This window comes from Euleptes europaea, chromosome 2, assembly GCF_029931775.1.
Source record: "Euleptes europaea isolate rEulEur1 chromosome 2, rEulEur1.hap1, whole genome shotgun sequence".
Taxonomy (NCBI): Eukaryota; Metazoa; Chordata; class Lepidosauria; order Squamata; family Sphaerodactylidae; genus Euleptes; species Euleptes europaea.
In genome coordinates this window covers 15,035,020-15,059,189 of record NC_079313.1, presented here as the reverse complement: position 1 = coordinate 15,059,189, position 24,170 = coordinate 15,035,020, and the positions used below count along the sequence as shown (strand labels likewise).

Below are 24,170 nucleotides of genomic sequence, written 5' to 3'. Positions count from 1 at the left end.
ACGGGGTCGGCATAAGTCAGCTGTGACATGACGGCACGCGCACATGCACACACACAAAAGCCCCTTGGACTTCAATGGTCTTGAAGTCTGTTTAGGATTGCACTCTAAACTCTGTTTAGGATTGCACTGTTAGTCATGGAAGTAATTTTCCAAATATAATCAGTTAAAAATTATCAGGGGGCTCAAATTCTCCCCAAAATTCCTGCCGGGTGACCTTGGGCCAGTCACAGTTCTCTCGGAGGCAGGCAATGGCAAACCACCATCTCTTGCCTTGAAAACCCTACGGGGTCACCATAAGTCAGCTGTGACTTGGTGGAAAAAAATCTCGTGACAATTTTTATGACAACCCTGTAAGGCAGGTCAGGATGAACCCTCGAATTCAGATGGGCAAGTGAGGTTGAGAGAATAGTTTCTTTATTAATGAGTTCATGGCCAAGGCAAGATTCAAACTGGGGGCTTCCTCATCCATAGGTCCATGTCTCATGGCCCAGTCTGAAGCAAGGAAGTCACTGAAGTTTTGCTTCCGTGTCACTGTGAAGTCACTCTGCCATGATTTGGGAGTTTCTTCTTTGGCTCCAAGTATATTTGTATGTAACAAATGTCATATGCCTTTAGAAAAGGAAGAGCTTTTGCTAACGGTAACCTCCCCCCCACGACCTACTACCGTACACGTGAGTCAGAAGCCTAGTGGAGCAAAGGTCTGAAGCTTTGCTCTTCTTGACATTCCAGAAATCAACAACGTTGTGAAAGGAAGGTCGTTGGGTTTTTTTTAAACCCCCAAAGCTCTTAAGATAGGGTCAGTTGGTCTATTAAGATAGCTGTGTTTTACTCGGGGGCAAAGGCTACGCTGTGTTCTAACAAAAAGACAGTTGTGCTTCTGCAGAGCTATTGATGGAAAATAATAATTTTGATCCTGTGGTGGCCTGATAGTTGACGCGTTGGACTTCGGGACTTAGCTGGAAACCCCAGTTTGATTGCACACTGTGGGCAAATCTCAATTTTCCACCAAAGCAATGAAATCAAGGCCGATCTGTATATTTCCATGCAGGCAGCACCATCCTTGTTTATACCGAACTAGCCCACTGCTTTATGGCACTAAACAAAGGTGTGGATAAATGCATTTTTAGTTGGAGTTTTAAAAGTTTTTCTTACTCCAAGCTGTAGACAGGCAGGAAGGGGGGAATCAGTTGCTCCTAAGTCTTGCCCAATACCAACCATCAAAGCTTTGAAAATGGCCAGAGACGATAAAATGGTCAGCTCAAACCTTAACTGGGAATCTGATACCTAGAAAAAACACAGAGACTTGGGGGTGTGAAGGGCTAGATTGTATCTTCCTGGAGTTTTCAGGAAAAGATTGTTTGACCCATGAGGGGTGGGAAAACAGGTAATAAAATCCCTTGGCATATAGGGAGAAGGGTCCATTTTGGGTGGTCCATGCTTGGGGAAGGAGCTTTTACATTTGAGTTCCAGCTGAAAACCACCATAGCCATGTGGAGCCGACAAAGGACTGTCTGTCTAGACAAAGGCTCCAAAGTAATGGGAAGTTTTAGAATGCAGTTAAAGGGGCTGCTTTAGAATAAGACCAGCTAGGGCATATACAGAGTGAGGGGCAGAAGAATTGTGTGTTTACACCTTTTCTTTTGTAATCCTTGCTCAATCCATTGCTGTGCTGAAAAGTATGTGTGTGAACATTTTACTTGTAATAAACTCCATACTAATTTGAATGCTGGTAGTTGTTCTCTGCGCCATATAGACCTCTGCTGTTCAAATATGGCATTCAAAACTGGTGCCAAGGGATGGAAGGTGGTCAATTGCTGAGTTGATAATTCCTTGGAAGTGTGCAAGTATTTCTAACCATCCGTGGGGCAACCAGAACTTGGGTAGTGGGAATGCACAAGGTGGGGCCCTGGAATGGCAATGTTCGAAGTGGTTGGAAGCACTGGCCCTCTTGGTGGAAAATTCCTAAAATGACCAGTTGGTGGCAGTAGCTGTACCTAGTTGACTCACAGGGCCGGACAGAATGGCTGTTGCAGGTCAGCGGGGCCATTTTATCAGAAAAGGACATGGAAACTTAGAAGCTGATACACAGAAGAAGCAAAGTGCATTCAGTGGGACCAAAACTGTGCACATGCCTAGACTTGGGTTTTGTGAAATTTCCCTCATTATCTTGGTTGCAAGGATGACAATCTGTTTGTGTCTAGAGGAGTTTATTCCAAAGTAAGATTTGGCTGAACTGTAGGGATTACAACGTTCTTCTGCAAATTTATCCTGAAATATAATTTGGGTTTATTTGCCTTTTTTACTTGATTTGGGTTTTTTTTTTGTGTGGCTGGCACCTTTTGGGTGGGTGGCTGGCTCTCTCTCAAGTCCTGACGGGAACTGGTGGAAATTGGTGCAACCTTATATATGAATACCGGCATTTTTAGAAACAAAAAAACAGCACTATGTGTTTGTGCGTGTTTGTATGTATCATTTTAATGTGCGTGAAACATTTTTAAATTGCTAAAAAATCCAAGGATCCGTCTAAAAAAGTATTTAAGAAGAAGCAGAAGAAGAGTTGGTTTTTATATGCCGACTTTCTCTACCACTTAAGGGAGACTCAAACCAGCTTACAATCACCTTCCCTTCCCCTCCCTACAACAGAAACCCTGTGAGGTAGGTAGGGCTGAGAGAGCTCTAAGAGAGCTGTGACTAGCCCAAGGTCACCCAGCAGGCTTTGTATGGAGGAGTGGGGAAACAAATCCAGTTCACCAGATCAGAGTCCACCACCTCCGCCACTCATGTGGAGGGGTGGGGAATCAAACCCAGTTCTCCAGATCAGAGTCCACCTCTCCAAACTACCACTCTTAACCACGCTGGCTCTCTTATAATTATATGTGATGTGCATTGGGCAAAGAAAAAAAAATTCTGGGCCATCACTTTGCCTGACACGAAGGCTAAGAAACAATTATAAAAAGACCTGGTGTTGTGGGTGCAGCCAAACCCATAGAACTCATTCCCAGGAAAGCTTGAAAATTCTCCCTCCTGTTATGTTTGGCATCTTGATCTGAAACATTGCCATTTTCCTTGAGCCATGGCCAGAAGCTTTCCACAGAAATCCTTTGAAGAGACTATGTAACTCCGACTACATTTCAACACCCTTTTCCTGTTCTTGTCTTGGCAGTATCTGGAATTGAGGTTCTCCAAGAAGGTCCGCCTGTGTGGGACGATCCAGTACGTTATTGCCACGGTAGGTCACACATGAACACACATGAATCTGCCTTCTACTGAATCAGACCCTTGGTCCATCAAAGTCAGTATTGTCTACTCAGACTGGCAGCTGCTCTCCAAGGTCTCAGGCAGAGGTCTTTCACATCACCTGCTTGCCTAATCCCTTTAACTGGAGATGCTGGGGAATGAACCTTCTGCATGCCAAGCAGATGCTCTACCACTGAGCCACGGATGCCCTTTGCACAGTGAGCAGCATTGTTTGCCTTGCACACTGATTTAAGCTATGCTAAGCTTCTTTGGACAGAGACAGAACATTTCTCTAGCTAGCTCAGTCAGTCTGCTCTGATCAGATGTGGTTCTCCAGGGTCTTGTGCTAGACCCTGTTATTTAACTGGAGATTGAATAAAGGACTTTCTGCATAGAGTTCTACTACTGAGCTACGGCTTAAAGAGAGCACAGGTGCAGGTCTTTGTTCATGGGCACATGAACCTACCTTCTGTTGAGTGAGACCACTCTTCTGTTAATCTCAGAATCGCGTGCTCTGACTGGCGGCAGCTTTCCAAGGATCGACAGAGGTTTTTCCCAGTACTTGTGACCTAAGATCCTTTTAATTGGAGATGATGGGGATTGAACCATGTAAACCAGAAGCTCAACCCCTTAGTCATGATCCTCTCAGGTCCAAAAGTCTCCAGGCACACAAGGAGCGTATGTTCCCGCACTCCTATCATCCTGAGCGTGTAAAATTTGTCTGTTTAGGAGGACATTTTTATAAAGTGAATGATGTCATAGTGCTTGTGGAATTTAAGGCAGTCTTATTTTTGCATTGTTCTCTAATTTTGCTCTTGTTTAGTTGTATGTAATATACAGGGTTTTTTATAATAATTTTTATTGGTTTTTATATTTTAAAACACATACACATATATATCAACAATTTATACAAATCATTTAAATAAAGAAAAATGTAAAATTGTTGTTGAAAATACAAATAATACATTTAACTAAACTAAGTGACTTCCCCTCCATCTCCGTCAATCTCAAAATAAATTTGTAAACTCTTTCGAGTACAGTTCTGATCCTAATAGTGTTTTATACACATAAGTACATTCTCAAATATAACTATCAACCATCTTTCTGTCAAAAGTTTTTTTATAAAAGAAGAAAAAATTTAATACATAATAGATCATATCAAAGAATATCCTTCAAATTTCCCCAAGTGTAATTCATTTTCACAATAGCTCTTCCAAGCCTCCCACTCTCCCATAAAATGCGAATTATCCTTTTGATTTATAAGCGCCGTAAGTTTCGCCATCTCCACCAGTTCCAGCATTTTTAGTATCCAGTCTTTTTTTTCTGGAGTGTCCGTTGATTTCCATTTAGCTGCATAAACCAACCTTGCAGCCGTGGTGGCATAAATTAAAAAGGATCTTTGAGTCATAATATTGTTCGGTATCATACTAAGTAACATCATTTCTGGAGATTTAGGTATATTATTTTGAATAATCAACCTTATTTCATTATAAATCATATCCCAAAAGTTTTTTGCTTTGTCACAGGTCCACCACATATGATGAAATTAACCAATTTCTGTGTTACATTTCAACATTTTGGGGATGTTACATTATAAATCCTCACCATCTTTTTAGGAGTTAAGTACCACCTATACATCATTTTATAAACATTTTCTCTCATAGATTGAGCAAGAACACATTTCAGGTCACGGGACCAAAGCCTTTCCCATTTATCCAACAGTATATCATGACCCAAAGTTTGTGCCCAAGTAATCATAGTTGGTTTAATCCATTCTTGTTCGCAGTGGATTTCTAGTAGTAATTTGTACATCTTGGAAATAAGGTGGTCTTTTGTCTCTAATAAAGATTTTTGAAATAGCGATTTATTTTTAGAAAATCCTGTTTTCAAATCTTGTAAGAAGACAGAGTTTATCTGGTGATACTGAAACCAGGTTAAAATATCTTTTACTTCCTGGTAGTCCTTTAATAAACATTTATTTCCATCCCACTTCAACAAATCCTGATATGTAACAAACTGTGCAGGCCTAAGTGGACGCAATGTCAGCATTTCTTGTGATGATATCCACATCGGTGTCTTTGGTTCAAGAATGTGTTTATATTTTATCCATGTTCTAAATAAAGAAGATTTAACTCTGTGCTGCTGGAATGATGTTTGTATTTTAATTTTATCATTCCACAAATAACCATGCCACCCACTTCTATTATCAAAACCTTCTAAATCAAGTAATCGTGCATTAGATAATTCAATCCAGTCTTTGAGCCATACTAAAGCAGCCGCTTCAGTATATAGCTGAAAATTAGGAATTGCAAAACCTCCTCTGTCTTTAGAGTCCACAAGGTATTTATAAGCAATTCTCAGTTTTTTCCCTTGCCAGATGAAATTCAATAAGTCTTTTCTCCAAACATCAAAATATCTTACATGGGAGATAATAGGTAAATTCTGAAATAAAAAGAGTAACCTCGGTAAAATATTCAATTGAGTAGTTGAAATACATCCCAAAAAAGAAAGTTTCTTATTGTACCAAATTATCATATCTTTTTTAATTGTCTCCCAAAGTGTAAGATAATTATTAGTGATCAAGTCTTTATTCTTTGTAGAAATCCAGGTACCCAAGTATTTCACTTTATTTGCTTTCTTCCATCCCGTATAAGATACAAATTTCTTCTGTTCTGCTTCAGGGAGATTTTTAAATAGCGTTTGTGTTTTGTCTTGGTTGATCTTAAATCCTGAGACACAGCCAAATGCATTCAAAGTTTCCATCAATTTATTCATTGAGTGAATTGGATCTTCCAAAATTAACAGGAGGTCATCCGCAAATTCTCTCATTTTAAATTCATGTTTTTTTAATTTGTAGTCCGCGGATGTCTTCCGTTTCTCTTATCTTACAGCACAAAGTTTCCAAAACCAAAATGAACAGTAATGGGGATAACGGGCATCCTTGCCTTGTCCCTTTTTGTATTGTGCAATTGTCTGTCATAGATTCATTGACCAAAATTTTCGCTTTTTGTGTCGTATATATAGCTGTAATGCCTCTCCTAAAAGGTTCACCAAAGTTCATTTTTTCTAAAACTTTTTTCATGAAATCCCAAGTGACCATGTCAAAGGCTTTTTCTGCATCCAAAAAAACAAAGGCTGCTTTGTGCTGGTTATTATGATCATAATATTCCAGTGCATCTAATAATATTCTAAGATTATCTTTAATTTGTCCTCCAGGTACAAAGCCCGCTTGGTCTTCATGTATTAAATCCTTAATAAACTGTTTAACTCTATTTGACAAAATCAAGGCATATATTTTGTAATCCACATTTAATAAAGAGATTGGCCTATAGTTTGATACTTTCTCTGGATCCCTTCCAGTCTTATGGATCTATGAGATAAAGGCATGTGACCACATCTCAGGTAGTATTCCTGTATCCAAAATTGTATTACAGACCATCAAAAGAGGGTTCAATAAATTTTCCTTAAATATTCGATAAAACAAAGCTGTAATTCCATCTGGTCCGGGAGTTTTATCTGTTTTTTGTTTTGTTATAGCTTCTCGTAATTCTTCAATAGTGATAGGAGCATCTATAAGTTTCTGTTGGGCTGTAAATAGTTTATTCATATTTATAGAGTTCAAGAACTTTTCAATTTTTTTCCAGAAATATCATCTTTACGATATAATTTGGCATAATATGTTACAAATTCCTTTTGTATATCAGTCATTGTATAAATAGGACCTTTTGCAGATAGCAATTTTGCTAAAATTTTCTTCTGAAAGGAATCTCTCAATTGGCAAACTAAAAATTTTCCAGGTTGATTTGCTTGTTCAAAATATCTTTGTTTTGCAAATTTCAAGTTTTTATTCATCTCTTCTGTAACCACCAAGTTCAGCTGATGTTTATGAGCAGAAATCTTCAGTAGAATATCATTTCTCTTGTCTTCTTGTGATTCCAGTATAAGCTTTTATTCTAGGTTTTGTAAATCCCAAAGTATATTATTTGTTAGTTGTAGTTGTGTTTTCTGAATTATAAAACCTCTCAATACCGCTTTAAAAGTGTCCCAAACAATGTTCAAGGTGGTTTCCCCATTCAAGTTGATTTCAAAAAAGTCTTTAATGAGGGTAATTAATTCCTTCTGGATTTTTTCATCTTTCAAAAGTTTATCATTTAATCGCCATCTAAATGCTTGCCAGTTATTCAATTCAAATGAAACTGGATTGTGATCAGAAAAAGTCCTTGGTATTATATGAATTTTACGTAATTGGGTAAAAATTGATTTGCTTGCCCATATTATATCAATTCTGGAGTGTGAATCGTGTCTTGCTGAATAAAACATATATTCTTTAGCTGTTGTATTCATTGTCCTCCAAATGTCCTGTAATTCAAATTCATCCATCATGCAAAAAAAGGATTTTGGTAAGCATCCTTCTTTATCATCTTTAGCTCTTGTTTTCCTTTCCAGAATAGGCAAAGTAACTCCATTAAAATCTCCCATTAACAGAATCTGATCTCCAGCGTAATGGGAAATTAAACCATTAAGTTGTGCATAAAATTTGGCTTTACCTTCATTTGGTGCATAGATCCCCACTACTGTCGTTTTTTGTCCCAGTATTGTTATTCTAATTATTAAGATTCTGCCTTCTTCATTCTTGTAAACAAATTCTGGATTTAATTTAGGATGAGCATATAAGACTACTCCTTTAGTTTTTGTTTTAGATGATGAAATAAAAGCCTGACCTAAAGCTTGTCTTTCCAGATATTTTCTGTCTTTTGTGGAAATATGTGTTTCCTGTAGGCAAATTAATGAATATTTTTGTTTTTGCAGATATTTGAAAACCCTTGCTCTTTTAACTTTTTTATTTAATCCATTCACATTCCATGAGATTGCTTTAGCCATGGTGTCAGAATTATACAGATTAAATTATGATTTAAATCCTCCAGCTGCTCCTTGTAGTTCAGCTTCCTCTTCCTCTTCTTGTTGTCGCTCTTGTTCTGGAGTAAGACCTACTAATTCTTTCTTGTATCTTCTCTGAAACTTTCCAGCATCTGCCAGTGAAGTAACAGTTGTTCTGATCTCTTTGTAGGTAAAAGTAAGACCTTGTGGCATTATCCATCGATACCTTATTCCATTATTCCTCAGCACCAATATGAAGTCTTTGTATTTATTTCTCTGTGTCAGGAGGTGGCGAGGGATGTCTTTAAGGATCACTAATGGTGTCTCTCCTACAACAACAGGCTTTTCATAGTGAGTCTGCATCATGACATCCTTAATCCTAATGTCGTAAAAGGAAATCATAATATCTCTTGGTTTAGACTTTTTCAGTCTTGCTGGCAAGGGTATCCTATATATTCTGTTTATTGCATGGTCTTATTCTTGTTCTTGTATTTGAAATAGGTCAGCTAGTGCTGTAATTAAGGTCTCTTTATTATCCCCTAGATCTTCAGGTAGATTACGCAAGGGAAGATTAGCTTCTCTCACCTTCAAGTCCATCATAGCAAGCTGGTCTTTAACTACATCTTCTTGAGAGTGTATTGCATCAAGTTGTCTGTCATGTCCTTCCATCTTCTTTTTCACTTCTTTTTGTTCTTCCATCACCTTCTTGACTGAAGTATCCATTGTCTTCAAATCTGCTTTTATTGGTGTAACTTGAGCCTTTACGTCTTTATATCTTCTGTGACAGCATCAAGCTTTTGATTTATAGCTTGAGTTGATTGGCTAAGGGTAGTCATCATAGAAGTCAATTGTGCCATTTGACTGGACATTTGTTCATGTTGTTTTGCAAAGGCTTCAGATTGTTTGGCTAGTGTGTCTTGCACTTTTTCCCCCATAGTTGTATCTTGCACAGTGTCTTTGAGTTTAGGAAATGCAGGGCTATGTAAGGAACCAGAGCGTTGACAGGCTCCAGACATTTACAGTGTCATTAAGAAAGTAAAAAAAAATTGGCAGGTATCCAGAGGCCAGAGTCTGTGGTGAATTACTTGTCAGTGGAATAGATACATTTTTGCCACAAAAAAAGGTAAAGGTAAAGGTCCCCTGTGCAAGCACCGGGTCATTCCTGACCCATGGGGTGACGTCACATCCTGACGTTTCCAAGGCAGACTTTGTTTACGGGGCGGTTTGCCAGTGCCTTCCCCAGTCATCTTCCCTTTACCCCCAGCAAGCTGGGTACTCATTTGACCGACCTTGGAAGGATGGAAGGCTGAGTTAACCTTGAGCCGGCTACCTGAACCCAACATCCGTTGGGATCGAACTCAGGTCATGAGCAGAGCTTTTGACTGCAGTACTGCAGCTTAACACTCTGCGCCATGGGGCGCCACAAAAGGCAGCATCAAAATTGTCTTTTTAACTTAAAACGGGATTTTTTGAAATTAAAATACCTACAAGTTGCAGGAGACACTCTAGGTCAGCAGAAACAGGAAGCATTCAGGAAGTTTCCTTTCCTTTCCTTTTATCCCTTAGAAGCTCCTTGATCAATTGATCTTGAGCAGGATATATCTAGTGTTGGAGGGATATAAGGACTGAAACAAATCTTGCCACTGACAATGTAGCCTTGGGGTCCCTGTCGCTTAGTAAAAAAGGCATTATGTCAGTCACAGAGGCATTGGATTTGTATATTAAAAGGGGGGGAACGAAAGGAAAGGAAAGGAAGTTTCAGAGACACGGACCTTCTGTCTTCTCCTCTCAGTGGTTTCAAGGTATAGAAGCTATTTTGCTGTAACACTAGGGAGAAGCACTTCCGGTCCTGCAATCTTCTTCCTTATGAGTGAGTTCTGCTGACCTGTAGAGCACTGAAGTTTGTAGCTTGCAGTCTTCCGGTTCCAAGATAGATCTCTTCCAATAAAACGTGGTTGGAGGACCTTCCTAAACCGGAAAGACGTCTTGGTTGTAAGGGAGGGGGTTTGATTTCTCCCTCCCCTTCTAGTGTCGCTGCCTGATTGGTAAAGCTCATGCCAATCCAAAAGTCCCGTTTATTTAGTCTATGTGCCGATCAACTTGATAAAGTTCCTGCCGTATTATCTGATGGATTTTTCATTCAAAAATTATTTTATACACTGAGTGGAGAGATACGGAATCTGAAAATATATTTATCAGCCCCCCGTTACTGCTTATTCCAGGTAGGTGCGAAAGAGTAACAATTACTCACTTGGATTTCTGGAGATGAGGTTTTGATTGTAGTAGTAAGTCTTTGATGGTAGTAGATAGGGGAGGACTGAGCCTAGTGCCAAAGGAGTGTTTGTGGCATTGGCATATCCCTCCGTTCTGGCGGGACCAGCATCTAAACCTCCGGGGGACTTATGGAAGTTCCCTCAGAGAGTTTAGGGATCAAACCGCTCTTGTTGGCTGCAGGGAAAATTCCTGCTTCCCGGTCCACTTGTTAGAACCGGGTTGGGGTGCTATTTGGCACCCAAGATCGAGCACTTCTTGGATTTCCCTGGGAGAAGCCCGGGAAATGTGGCGCTCAGTCCAGCTGCCCTACCGCAAGTCTGTATGTAATACACAGTTTTACTGCACTATTTTCCAGTCTCGTGATTCTTCTTGGTTGTCGGTGTCATGCTTTGTTTTTGAGACTGTTGCTCTCTAATTCAGTTGGTTGTATGTTATCATACTGCACTTATTGCATTGTTTTCCATTTTAATCTGCCTTGAGTCTCAGTGAGAAAGGTGTAATATAAATGAAGTAAGTAAATAAATATGCCATCCTCTGTGACGTGTGCATCCTTCCATCTCTTCCAGATGCTGTACACCGGAATTGTCATCTATGCTCCGGCTTTGATCCTCAACCAGGGTATGCTCCATGAGCCGTCATGCAGTTTGAATTTGTATTACTTGGAAGTAAACCCCACTTCGTTTGGATCTCCTTTAGACTATCCCCCCTTTCTTGAACGACATTTGTTTGCAAGAAAATTATAGAAACTTTGCAAGTAAAACTTGTCCCTGACATAGGGCTTAAGTGACGGAAGTCTTCTCCTGCTATATGTCTACGATTGAGGCCAGCTCAGTGCCGGATTTACGTATAAGCTAAACATGCTATAGCTTAGGGCCCCACTCTCTTGGCCCCCCCCCAAAAAAATATATTAAAAAAAACTGGATGTACATTTCCAAAATATAAGATAAAAAACAAATAAAATAAAACCTACATACAGCAACAGTGTTTTGTGTTGTGTAGGCTCCTATGATTTAAGTAATGGGCCCCGCCTGCTAGCCTGCTCCCTAAAATATCACTGGTTTGCTCATTTCTATATATAAATTACCATATAGCATATATTCAACACAAAAAACAGCGACAATTTGTTGTTGACAAAGGACAGTTGGACATATAAAGGGCCCCATTACCTTCAATAGCTTAGGGCCTCATCAAACCTAAATCCGGCCCTGGGCCAGCTGGCCAGTTTTAAAGATGGAAGCTCTACAAAGAAATGAGATATGAATAGATGCCTATCAGACAAATTAATAAAATCATTCATAGATATTATCCATTGTCGTCCCAAGGCCTATTGTGGAGAAACTTCAGACAGCAACCATTTCCATCACTTTAACATTTTTATTTTAACAAATATAACATCAACACTTATAACAACTGAATACAGAATTTCTAGATTTGGAATTTTTGATATTTTGGAAAGTATTAGGCCACAACTTGATTGGCAACAGCTGCAATAGCCTTGGCGCCGCATGGGGACAGAGACAGGTACGTGAGCCGACCCCAGTACGGCATAACGTACAACTCTCCCCACAGCAGTCCTGCTGTGGGAAACCAGGGATGGCAATTTCTGGGGTGAAAACCCAGACATGAGCCACTGGGTATACCCTCGCCACTTGGGAAGAGGCTGCTTGCCCCTATCCTTCTTTAGCCTTACCCAAAACCCCTTACTGGGTCCCCCAGTATGGAAGAAAGGGGCCTGCAAACCGCTTTCCCCCAGTAAACTGTCCTCAATCCCCATGCTACACCGCCCGCAAGTTGTGACAATTGAAATTATCTGATGAAAATTCCACACTGGGAGGGAGGGTGGGGACCAAAACCGGGAATGGAATGCTCAGTTTGAGTGCACCGCGCTCAATTTAAGCCCCCGAGGGGAGGAAACCACTCCCTCTGCCTCTGGATCTTGCCCCCTCCTTCCCCTGGCCCCAGCTGCCCCCTGATTGGCTTGCTCGCAGCCACGGGGGGGGGGGCTCCATGGCCTAAAGGGGAACAGCTTCCCAGCCCGTGGCTAGGCATGCAGCTGCCACCTGACCCCCTGCCCCAGCGACCCGATGTCTCGGCTTCCCCTGCCTCCGCTGCCGGTTCTGCTTTTCCGACCCGGGGAGGAGTCCTGCTGACCCGTCCTTCACCTCCCCCGCAGCTGGTTTCGTTTCTCCGGCCCAGGGGCAACAAAGGTAGGCTCCCTCGAACGGGAACCTTAATTATAGATATTCTAGAAATAATCAGACTATGGTATGTATTTCAATGTTTTTCATATTATATTTAGATAAGCTATTTTTGAATACTATTTTAGATAACTGGGTCCTTGATGTGGATTTGTTAGATATTCATATCTGTAGTAGTAATCTCAACATGGTATGTATTATCTGTATTATTTATTCTGTCATATTCTCTTATTTCATCTTCTCTATGCCCATTATGTAAAACAAATAACTATTATTATACAAAATAAATGAACTCATTCTGCTTCAAATGGGTTTGCAACCAGCTTTGGTAGTTCTAGAGAACCTTCTGCATTAAGATCCTTTCTCATTCTTCTAGTGACTGGACTAGATATCTGGGCCTCCCTCCTCTCTACTGGAGTCATCTGTACATTCTACACCACCGTTGTGAGTATCGTGGTTATTCTTGAAAATCTGCTCCCTTATCCAGATGTTGGCCAACAGCCTCCACTGTCTTCTGCTTGACCCCACTCCATCAGGCATCTGTTCTGAAAACCATAACACATATTCCCTTTCCATTCTTGATGGGTTCACACGAACATAGGAAGCTGCCTTCTTCTAGGTCAGTCCTTTAGTCTATCAACCCCAGTGTTTTCTGAATGGCAGCAGCTTCTCAGGGCGTCAAGCAGAGATTCTTCTACCTTCTGATTGCGATGCTCGTTCAAGATGGCTGGCATTGCATGTAGGAGTTTATTTGTGTGAAGTGTGTGCTCTGCTCCTGAGCTACAGCCCCTCTGATTAAAAGCAGAAGAGCGTCACTCGGAGATATTTTCTTGGAAACATAGGTCATTTATGCATGGGAGTTTTACCTGAGGTTCGTTGCTTGCTGGACCCACACTTTCCTGTTGGAAATCTGTTCACCAGCAGTCTCCAAGCTCAAATCAAGTCCCGCCCCTTAAATGCTGCTTTGTAATTGGCTTACTTGTAGTGCTTATTGTGAGAGAAACCACGCTGGCTTTCAAGTTTCTCTAAGGCTCCCTTCTGCTTTTCAGGGTGGAATGAAAGCTGTTATCTGGACAGATGTTTTCCAAGTTTTTGTCATGCTCTCGGGCTTCATCGCCATCGTGATCCAGGGGACGCTCATGGTTGGAGGGCCAGGCCAAGTCTTGGGCATCGCGTATAACCACTCCAGGATCAACTTTGATGAGTACATTCTTACCTGCCGTCATAATTCATTCTGCCCTGAATTTTCATGAATTGGAATTTTCGCTGCAGAGTTGCCATGTTGCGTTGTATGTGTCTGGGGGCAGATATATCTGCACAATATGCTCCCTCTCTTTTCTGGTGCACATTTCCATGTCTCTCTGCCCTTCTGCGTAGTGCGCCGTTATCCTATCCTTCCCCCAAGGAGCTCAGGGCAGTGACCACTAGGGTTTGTGGGGATTTCAAGGCAGGGTGTCCAGATGCCAAGTCAATGCTCTGCCCACTATGTCATACTAACAATTTATCCACTGGTACCTTATGGAAGAGCCCCGTGGTGCAGAGTGGTAAGCTGCAGTACTGCAGTCCAAGCTCTGCTCATCACCTGAGTTCGATCCCAACGGAAGTTGGTTTCAGGTAGCCGGCTCAAGGTTGACTCAGCCTTCCATCCTTCCGAGGTCGGTCAAATGAGTACCCAGCTTGCTGGGGGTAAAGGGAAGATGACTGGGGAAGGCACTGGCAAACCACCCCATAAACAAAGTCTGCCTAATAAATGTCGGGTTGTGACATCACCCCATGGGTCAGGAATGACCCGGTGCTTTCACAGGGGACCTTTACCTTTACCCAATTTATGGTATGAAATTTCATACCATAGTTGGGTACCAGTTGATAAATTGTTTGTCTTGCATATTTAGTACCTGACTCCCCCATTATTATCATTCGCTATGTCATCGTGGCTACTTGTTTGTGTGCAATTTTCCACCATTATTTCCTAATCTGCTGCTGGATGCATGTCAGGGAATGTCTCTTCCTGAGCCAACTCTTCCTCACAATGCAATCAGATCCAAATATGTAACATGCTAAACATCGCCTAATGCAGAGGATCAACCTTCATATATGGATAAGCGACGAAATACGGCAGAGTCTCCTGGTTCCTTCTTCCCCCATTTTTTCAAAGGTGTGGCTCGGTTTAAATAACAACCCCCTTTTCAAAGGGGGGGGGTTTCCATGTTTTTTCGATCCCTCTCTCTGGCCATTGATGCAGAATCAATTTTGATGCTTGCTCAAAGATCTTTTTAAAAATGCGACCATTAAAATGCCTATTCATGGTCCCAACGCAAAAGGAGAAATTCCACCCCCACACTCGCCTGCTCCTTCATTCCTTCTATTAGTCAACCAGCGTTTCCATAGCTAATGCATGGCTTTCATTTTGCGTGCTTCCTTGAGGGGATTCTTCGAGGCAGGGGTGGAGCAAACACAAAAGGTCGCGTTAAGGGGGTTCTTAAGAAATGCGAAGCAGGTATGCGCCGGCTTCGTAGTCACTTCCTAAATGATGGTTCAGCATGAAAAACTCAAATATGTGGGGCACTTCAGCCTGGAACGCGCTGCTAATTACCAAGCATAAATGGCCTCTGCCTACTTGTGAGGAAGACTGAACTCTTTGCTAGAGCCTGGCTGGAAGAAAAAGCTTGAGATTTCTTTTTTTAAAGCCACCAGTTACCCCATGCTCTGCCCCTGTTCTGCCCCGCCCTTGAGTTACCAGGCTCCATCCCATGAAATTCTGGGTCTGTTCTGGGAACCATAAATATGGATTGATTTGGGGGCCTTCCATTACACTTTTCATGTCTCTCTTTCTTCCTCCCTTTCCCAAATGTAGTTTCAATCCTGATCCCCGGAGCCGTTACACTTTCTGGACATTTATTTTCGGTGGGACAATGGTTTGGCTTTCCATGTATGGTGTGAATCAAGCCCAAGTCCAGCGCTACGTGGCCTGCAAAACCGAGAAGGAGGCAAAACTGTGAGTCAGAAGGCTGGAAGAAGAAGGATATGTTTTTAATGTTGTACTTAATGCCAACTTTAATGCTTTAAGGGGAGTTCATGGAGGAGAGGGCTATCCATGGCTACTAGTCAAAATGAATTCTAGTCATGATGCATACCTATTCTCTCCAGGATCAGAGGAGCATGCCGAATATATTAGGTGCTGTGGAACACAGGCAGGACGGTGCTGCCCCAGTCATCTTGTTTGTGGGCTTCCTAGTAGCCCCTGATTGGCCACTGTGTGAACAGACTGCTGGACTTGATGGACCTTGGTCTGATCCAGCAGGGCTTTTCTTATGTTCTTATGAATACTAGTCATGATGCATGCCTATTGTCTCCAGGATCAGAGGAGCGTGCCTATTATATTAGGTGCTTTGGAACACAGGAAGGATAATGCTTCTGCAGCCATCTTGTTTGTGGGCTTCCTAGAGGCACCTGGTTGGCCACTGTGTGAACAGACTAGATGGGCCTTGGTCTAATCCAGCATGGCCTTTCTTAAGGGTCTTATGTTCACTTACACCCACTATGACATTGAGGTTGATTTACAAAAATAAAAGATTTTTTTTTTAAAAAGCATAGTATGTATAATAAAAGTGTAAAACAGAAAAGGGTCCTGCTGGATTAGACTGAGAAAATCCCTCTGGTCCACTATCTTCTTCAGTATTAATTTAATATTGATTTTATAAACCAAATTGGTGTAAACTACTGTGAGGACTTTTGAGTGGAGGCAGTCTGGAAATTCACTAAATAATAAACTGCAGTAATAGCCTTCCCCTATTGTTTGCCTGCTCCAGGAACTATTATGCAGAGGTAGAGTGCCTTGGATCATGGAGGTTCCATTGAGCTACCATTGGTACTAGCTATTGATAAACCTCTCCTCCTCTATGAATTTGTTGATCCCCCTTTAAAACCATCTAAGGGCTAAACAGCGTCTCCCCTTTTCACCGCTTTTGAAAACAGTTTATGCAGTGGAAGCCATCAGGGTGGTGATTTAAAAAGGGAAGGCCAGTATGTGTGTGCGTGTGTGTGGGGAGAATGGATTTTAACCTTTACCTTGTTTTCCTGTTCAAAATCCCCCCTTCCCAGCTGCTTTTCTTCCCCTCAGTGGGGCCATCCTTTGGGCATACCAACATTTTACTGCAGCCTCCTTACTCACATGGTGAACTGGGGCTAATTCTCCAGACAGACCCCTCCAGCAGCCGCATGGGAGGCAGCACAGTCAGGAGGGTGCTGATGCACGGCAGGGGCTCATTCCGCTCCAAGCCATCAGTGGTGCGGGAGGGGACTGACAGCCCTTCCTTATAGGGTTGCCAACCTCCAGGTGCTGTAACACATTACTCTCGAGTAAATTTCCTTTTTGCTTTATTTTTTGCTTGTTGATGAATAAAGTATAACTTTGGTCCTTCATTACTTATATATATATTTTTCATCTTTAGTCTTGAGCCTCGTGCTGCCCTCTCTCTTAACCTCCAGGTACTAGCTGGAGATCTCCTGGTATTACAACTAGGGTTGCCAGGTGCCTGCTGGTGGCGGGCAAACCCCCTGCAATTGACCTCTCTGCCACCGACCACCTGAGGGTCGGCTGGCAAATGTGCACGCGTGCATGCATACCGCAAGTGCCACTTCTGGTTTAGAACCGGAGGTTCCACCAGGGGGCCTTATTCCTCTTAGTTTGGGGCCTTATTCCTCTTAGTTTGAGTGGTAAAGGGTTGCTTTCCCACTCAAACTAAGAGGTAAAGGCCCTTTGCGAGGCGGCACTTCCGGTTCTAAACTGGAAATGACGCGCGTACGTTAGCGCACACGCGCACGCGCACATGCGCTTACATGCAAAAGCCTCCTGCCAGAGGAGAAGAGGGACCCGGCCACCCTAATTACAACTGATCTCCAGCTGATAGAGATCAGTTCACCCAGAGAAAATGACCGCTTTGGTAATTGGACTCTATAGCAATGAAGTCCCTCCCCTCCCCAAAACCTGCCCTCCTCAGGCTTCGCCCCCAAAACCTCCCACCAGTGGAAAAGAGGAACCTGGCAACCCTACTTCCTGAGCCTGCACTGCCACCAGCTGGATCCCAGCAAAAGCCCCATGGTAAAACTGGTGGAACCAGCTGGTGGCAGTGTGGGCCCAGGAGGTGATGGGTGTACCTTGCTTGAGGTGACAAGGTTCCTTGGACCAGCCCTAGACTGGACTTGGATGGAAAAGACACATCCTTGGATCTAAATTAGTTTGGGGCAAATATGAATATTTAATTTCTCTTTGTTTCCATACACTGTCATAGTTAGGGTTGCCATCCTCCAGGTAGTAGCTGGAGATCTCCTGCTATTACAACTGATCTCCAGCCGAGAGAAATCAGTTCACCTGGAGAAAATGGCCGCTTTGGCAATTGGACTCTATGGCATTGAAGTCCCTCCCCTCCCCCAAAACTGCCCTCCTCAGGCTCTGCCACAAAACCTCCCACCCGTGGTTAAGAGGGACCTGGCAACCCTACTCATAGTGAACGGTCTCAGTCTTTTCATTTTCGTAGTCATCCTTTGTGTGTTTTCTTTTTGCACTGCGATTTTAGCTTGACATATATGGACGATGCCATATATAAGCATGATGTATGCTGATTTATTGATGCATGAAGATTGCTAGAAAATAGCGCATTTTTAGAGGAAATGTTATGCGCGAGGAAAATAAGAGGCCTACGGGTTCAGTTCGTACAGCAAGATCTGAAGAAGGATATCCCAATCCAACCAGTTATGAAATTCAATAGTGTTTCCGGTCCAAAATCCCATTTTGGCCCTGGAAACATCCAGTCCTGACTAGGGTTGCCAGGTGCCTCCTCTCCTCTGGTGGGAGGGTTTTCTTTGTAAGCATGTGTGTGAGCGTGCTCACGCACCCAATGCGCACACAGCCCTTCCGGTTTAGAACTGGAAGTGCCGCCTCGCAAGGGGCCTTTACCTCTTCGTTTGAGTGGTAAAGCGGCCCTTTACCTCTCAAAGTAAGAGGTAAAGGCCCCTTGTGAGGTGGAACTTCCGGTTCTACACTGGAAGTGCTGCGCGCGGTATGCATGCGCGCATGCACATTTGCCCGCAGACCCTCAGGTGGTCGGCAGGCAGAGGGATAAATGGCCGGGGGTTTGCCTGCCTCCAGCGGGCACCTGGCAACCCTAGTCCTGACCCATCACTCGTGTTTGCTCATCCTCCACCTCTAAAGGGTGGGTTGAAATAGTTGTTAAGATGAGTGAGACAACACAGGTTACCTCTCGCCCTGAGTCTTTAAGTTATGTAAGAGTACACATCTGATAGAACAGCCTCGTGTGACTTGGATATGCACGGTGCCACTGGCGTGATTTATTTCTCCATGTTGTGGTTTTGGTGCATTATCTGATCAGTTGCTTCCAAGGCTTGTAGTGATGTGCTCCCCAATTCTCATAGAATCCAATAAAAGAATGAGGGAAGGAGGTGGGTTTGAACTTACAGCCAGTTTTATTGATCAATACACCATAGCTGGGTGAAAGCAGGACCCGAAGCCAACGGGGACTAAGATCCAGTCTCACACTGAGGCAGAGCAACAGCAAAAGATTATATAGACTTTTCACATTCCAACAGCAGAAGATACATTTTCTGAGCAGGCAATCCTAGCTTTGCCAAAGCTCATGCGTGTATTCTCTTTGCAACATTTATGAATAGAGCCTGTTCTATCGAGTTCAGAGCGTTCCCTTGAAAGCGAAAACTTTATTGTGAAGGGGAGGGGGAAGGAGCAACTTTACCAGCCCTTGGAATGTGAGTGTGTGTGTACTTTGGTGCAAACTAGTTACTGACACGGAAAGGGAGGGTGAGCTGGCTGTTGGAATATAGACGGGAAGGGGGAGCGAAGGGGGAGGGAAGCGGCTTTCCCGCTTGTCAGCACCTTTTGCAAGTCAGAGGCTTCTGTCGCAGTTCGGGCCATTAAGTGCCTACACTCTTAGAAAGGACCCCTTCCTGAGAAGGAATATGTTATCTTATTCAGTGAGACACCACTAGACTGGAATCAACGGTTCCTAGAAACTTGTTATGGTTCCTAGAACATCTCTTGAACACGCCAATAAATTTATAATACTGGACAAGAGTAGAAGTATAATAAAAACACATTTATTTACATTACCATATATACTCGCGTATAAGCCGAGTTTTTCAGCCCAAAAAAGGGCTGAAAAAGCCCAACTAGGCTTATACGCGGGTCAATATGGTAGGTGGAGGGAGGGGGGGACTTACCGCCGCCGCCTGCCCGCGCGCCTTCCCTGCGGCCTGGGAACGGCCTGCGGGGCCTCCTGCGCGTAGGGAGGGGGCTGCCGCCTCCCCGCGCGCCTTCCCCGCGGGGGTTTCTTCCCCCCCATCCCACCCCAGCGCGCCTTCTGCACGGCTGCGGTTTCTTTCCACCCCACCCCATCCCATCCCAGCGCGCCTTCTGCACGGCGGCGGTTTCTTAACCCCCCACCCCATCCCACCCTAGTGCGCCTTCTGCGCGGTGGCGGCGGCGGTTTCTTCCCCCCCACCCCATCCCATCCCATCCCACCTCACACCAGCAAGCCTTCTGCGCAGTGGCGGTGGCTTCTTTCCCCCCACCCCATCCCATCCCAGCGCACCTTCTGCGTGGCGGCAGCAGCGGCGGTTTCTTTCCCCCCACTGCACCCCATCCCACCCCATCCCATCCCATCCCAGCGCGCCTTCTGCGTGGCAGCGGTGGCGGTTTCTTCCCGCCCACCCCACCCCATCCCAGCGCGCCTTCTGCGAGGCAGCAGCGGCGGCGGATTTGGTTAGAAGCATCCTAACTTAAATCATTCAAAACATCATAATATTTCAGTACAGAAGACACACTATACCTTGCTGTGTCATCTGTAGTCCTTTAAGAATCTAAGCTCTATGAGAACATATGAAGTTATCCCAGAGTATCTGTATTTTCTAAGTCTTGAATCCTTTAAAGACTTCTATTAATATTCTTAACTTATGAAGAAGACTTCTGATCATCATTAAGATCAGGCATTGTTTATGTACATGCTATGCATGTTCTTTTTAGTTTTAGACAGCAATGCTGAGTATATAAATGTGTTAAATTGTTATGCTATGTGTTAGCTTAAAGCTGTTTAAAGTCTCTCTGGCTGTAGAGAGTTTTGTATGTGAACCTATGGTTCAAATCTGTGTATGCACTGTACAATGTATGAGCATTGTGCATGTCTCACAGAGTACAGAGAGTCTCCTTTCACTTCAGGAACATCTCTGGTCTTTTGCTCTGAGGAGGTTCAGAAGTCCCTCTGTTAAGTAGAGGACTTTCTGACACTATCTCAGAGGTCTAGCTATTAGCCCTGTGTTCAGAATGCTCTTTAGCATTGGTAAGCCAAATAGGTTTAGTTTGTAAGAATCCATAAATCCAATGGACTCTCAGTGTTCCAATATCTGGAAAGATCACTGCACTTAGATTCCCATTCAAAGGATAGGAATTCTAAGGGTCTCTATCCTCTTCTAGGAATAGAGCAGTCTCACAAGAAGACTGTAAGTAAGATATGTTGAACTATCCAGATCTTGATACTTCAAGATACCTCAGAGAACTGCTGTCCACGCAAGGATCAGAGTCTCAATGTTTTACATCTCAGGCCTCTGAGATGGAGAAATGTTACATCAGACAGCTGCAGTCTGCCAGCAATGACACTCTGAAGTACTGGCTATCTTGCTCTGTCTTATATACACTTCAGTTCAGTGTTATCTGGCATATGGGTGCACTTTTGCACCTTTGGAGTCGGGGATAAAACACCTTTAGATCATAAAAACACAATTATTGCTTACATTGTAACATGCAACCATCTGATTAGTAGAAAATATAGTCTTCAGCAAGATTTACAAAAAGTAATGATTTTTCTGCTCTTGAGATATGAGGCTATAAGATAGCAGGATTTTTCTGTTCTTAAGATATAAACAGCTGACAGCTGGTAGCTGAGTTAGGAAGGGAAATTCCAGATACATCTTTCTAGTAGATGGTAAAAGGTAACTCTGTTCTTTTCCCTTTAAGGATAAGACCAGGGTAAAATAATTATTTCCTGAAAGGATTCAGTCAGCTTATTTTAAACACATTTGCATTTTATAAGCTGATGCCAGTCTTTTCATTACTGCAGTTTTGTGGTTCAGTTTGTATGTTATGTTCAAGCTCTATATGGAATTAATTCTGCACATGTACACAAAATACCATAATTATGTCAGAGACCGTGACACTTCTGCTTACAGCAGACGTGTAAGCGTGTCAGATGCTGGTATGTCTGAAGGTGATTCATGCAGGCACGACAGTAGCATCTCCGGGCTGCGTGCCACAGACACCGCAGCGCATGTGTTCCTTTGCCTTTCCACCCTAGACAAATCCGTGCACTCAGGTTGTGCTTCTCGCCAAACCAGATAACTCTCGAGCTCCCTCCAGTGTTTTTTCTGGCGCTCCGCCCAGCTCCAGAGCATGCACTCAGCTCTCAGCGCAGCAGGCTAGGCTGGTCCTGGTCCAGGCCCCCTCGTGAAGCGGGTTGAAGGTAATCTGGGGCCGCCAGCTGCAAGGACGGGCCCGATGAGGAGTCTGGAATCTTGGAAGACCTCCTGTCCTAGAAATGAATCTGCAACCTACATGTGGTTGCGCATGAAGAGCGTACAAATGAATTCGTTCCCTGCGGGTTTCCATAATCATTCTTATATGGAAGTAACCCCTACTTTAAAATTTCACACTCTATACACTCTTTTCCCCCCTCCCCCCAGCACACTACTTGCCTGCCATTTTATTCAAAGTAGTTTAGGGAAGGGGAAGACCACTTTATAAAAATACACACTGCAGAATTCAGATTCCGCTAAGAGTGTTTTGGGGACAAGGCAGTGAAGAAGAAGAAGGAGAAGAGTTGGTTTTTATATGCTGCTTTTCTCTACCTTGAAGGCGTCTCAAAGCGGCTTACAATTGGGTTAAGAGCGGTGGTTTGGGGCGGTGGACCGGGTTTGATTCCCCACTCCTCTACTTGGGGTTGCTAATCTGGTGAACTGGGTTGGTTTCCCCACTCCTCAACACAAGCCAGCTGGGTGACCTTGGGCTAGTCACAGTTCTATTAAGCACTTTCTCAGCCCTACCTACCTCCCAGGGTGTCTGTCATGGGGAGGGGTAGGTAAGGGGATAGTAAGCCAGTTTGATTTTCCCTTAAGTAATAAAGTTGGCATATAAAAACCAAGTCTTCTTCTTTTTCTTCTTCCAATCACCTTCCCTTCGCCTCCTCACAACAGACACCTTGTGAGGTAGGTGAGGCTGAGAGAGTTCAGAGAGACCTGTGACTAGGTCATCCAGGAGGCTTCATGTGGAGGAACGGGAAATCAAACCTGGTTCTCCAGATTAGAATCCACTGCTCTTAACCACCACACCACACTGGCTCTCAGTGGCTGAGTATGTGTTGTGTGTGTGTATTTGAAGAAGTGAGCTGTGGCTCACAAAAGCTCATACCCTGCCAGAAATTTTGTTACTCTTTAAGGTGCTTCTGGACTCTTGCTTTTTTTTTACTGTGTGTGTTTCAGGCCTGACCTTAAGGCCACTTGTAAAGAATATTGAGCAGGTTTGCCAAGGGGAAAATATTTTCTTGCCTTGCATTAATCCCTCTCCCCTTTCCGTTCTCCTTCTCTTTGCCTCTTTCCCCTTTCTCTCCCCACCCCTAGAGCTCTCCTGGTCAATCAAATAGGCCTCTTCTTCATAGTCTCCAGTGCCGTGGCCTGTGGCATTGTGATGTTTGCTCTTTACAAGGACTGCGATCCTCTCTTGGCAGGACACATCTCTGCACCTGATCAGGTACTCTCCAGGTTGGTTTAACCTGCCTGGGATAGGGGCAGGGGGTTCGAAGCGTCCAAAGAAACTGCTTACTGTGGAGAAGGGCTTGCAAAGCAGTATGGGGGGAAAACATCAGCATGTATCTTGCCATTGTGCTCAGCAAAGTTTGAAGGCCAAAGAGCATCCCTGCAACTTAAGTTGCCCTTCCGCCAGCATGGCAGATAGGGTTGCCAGCTCCAGGTCGGAAAATACCTAGAGATTTTGGGGGCGGAGCCTGAGAAGGGCGGGGTTTAGAGAGGGGAGGGATTTCAATGCCATAGAGTCCAGTTGCCAAAGCGGCCATTTTCTCCAGGAGCACTGATCTCTGTCGCCTGGAGATCAGTTGTAATAGCAGGACCAGCCACCACCTGGAGGTTGGCAACCCTAGCTCCAGAAGAGCCACTGAAGTTAGAAGGAGGTTGGGCAGAGTGGCAAGATGGATGTTATGTTTCAAGATCAACTCTTTCCAGCTGGCCATTGGAGAAACAAGCCATTAAATTTGTGCCGTGCACCAATGAACCTAGCCCTGCGACTCCTGATGTGTGGACATTTGCCCAAGGTCGGGGGTGCACCTGGCAGCATTCTGTTCTACGGAGCAAACCAGGGGTGGGTCCGCCCATCGTTCGACATTGCAGCATTTACACAATAGCACCCATTTGTGACTTGATTGGCTTGTCCACACAGGAGAATCCAGTTGTGCATAAACTGCTGTAGCGCAATGGATATGCAATATCCAGATG

General features: G+C 43.6%; 1 protein-coding gene across 1 annotated transcript in view; it reads left to right on the top strand.

Annotated features, from left to right (window-relative positions):
* The window catches only part of SLC5A5 (solute carrier family 5 member 5), a 53,265-nt gene that overhangs the window by 15,071 nt on the left and 14,024 nt on the right, over positions 1-24,170 (top strand). Inside the window, exons 2-7 of the mRNA XM_056844674.1 lie at positions 3,164-3,229; positions 10,956-11,007; positions 12,964-13,031; positions 13,637-13,791; positions 15,442-15,582; positions 23,283-23,412. Of these exons, the coding sequence (XP_056700652.1) occupies positions 3,164-3,229; positions 10,956-11,007; positions 12,964-13,031; positions 13,637-13,791; positions 15,442-15,582; positions 23,283-23,412 (612 nt within the window). The remainder of the gene's footprint in view (positions 1-3,163; positions 3,230-10,955; positions 11,008-12,963; positions 13,032-13,636; positions 13,792-15,441; positions 15,583-23,282; positions 23,413-24,170) is intronic.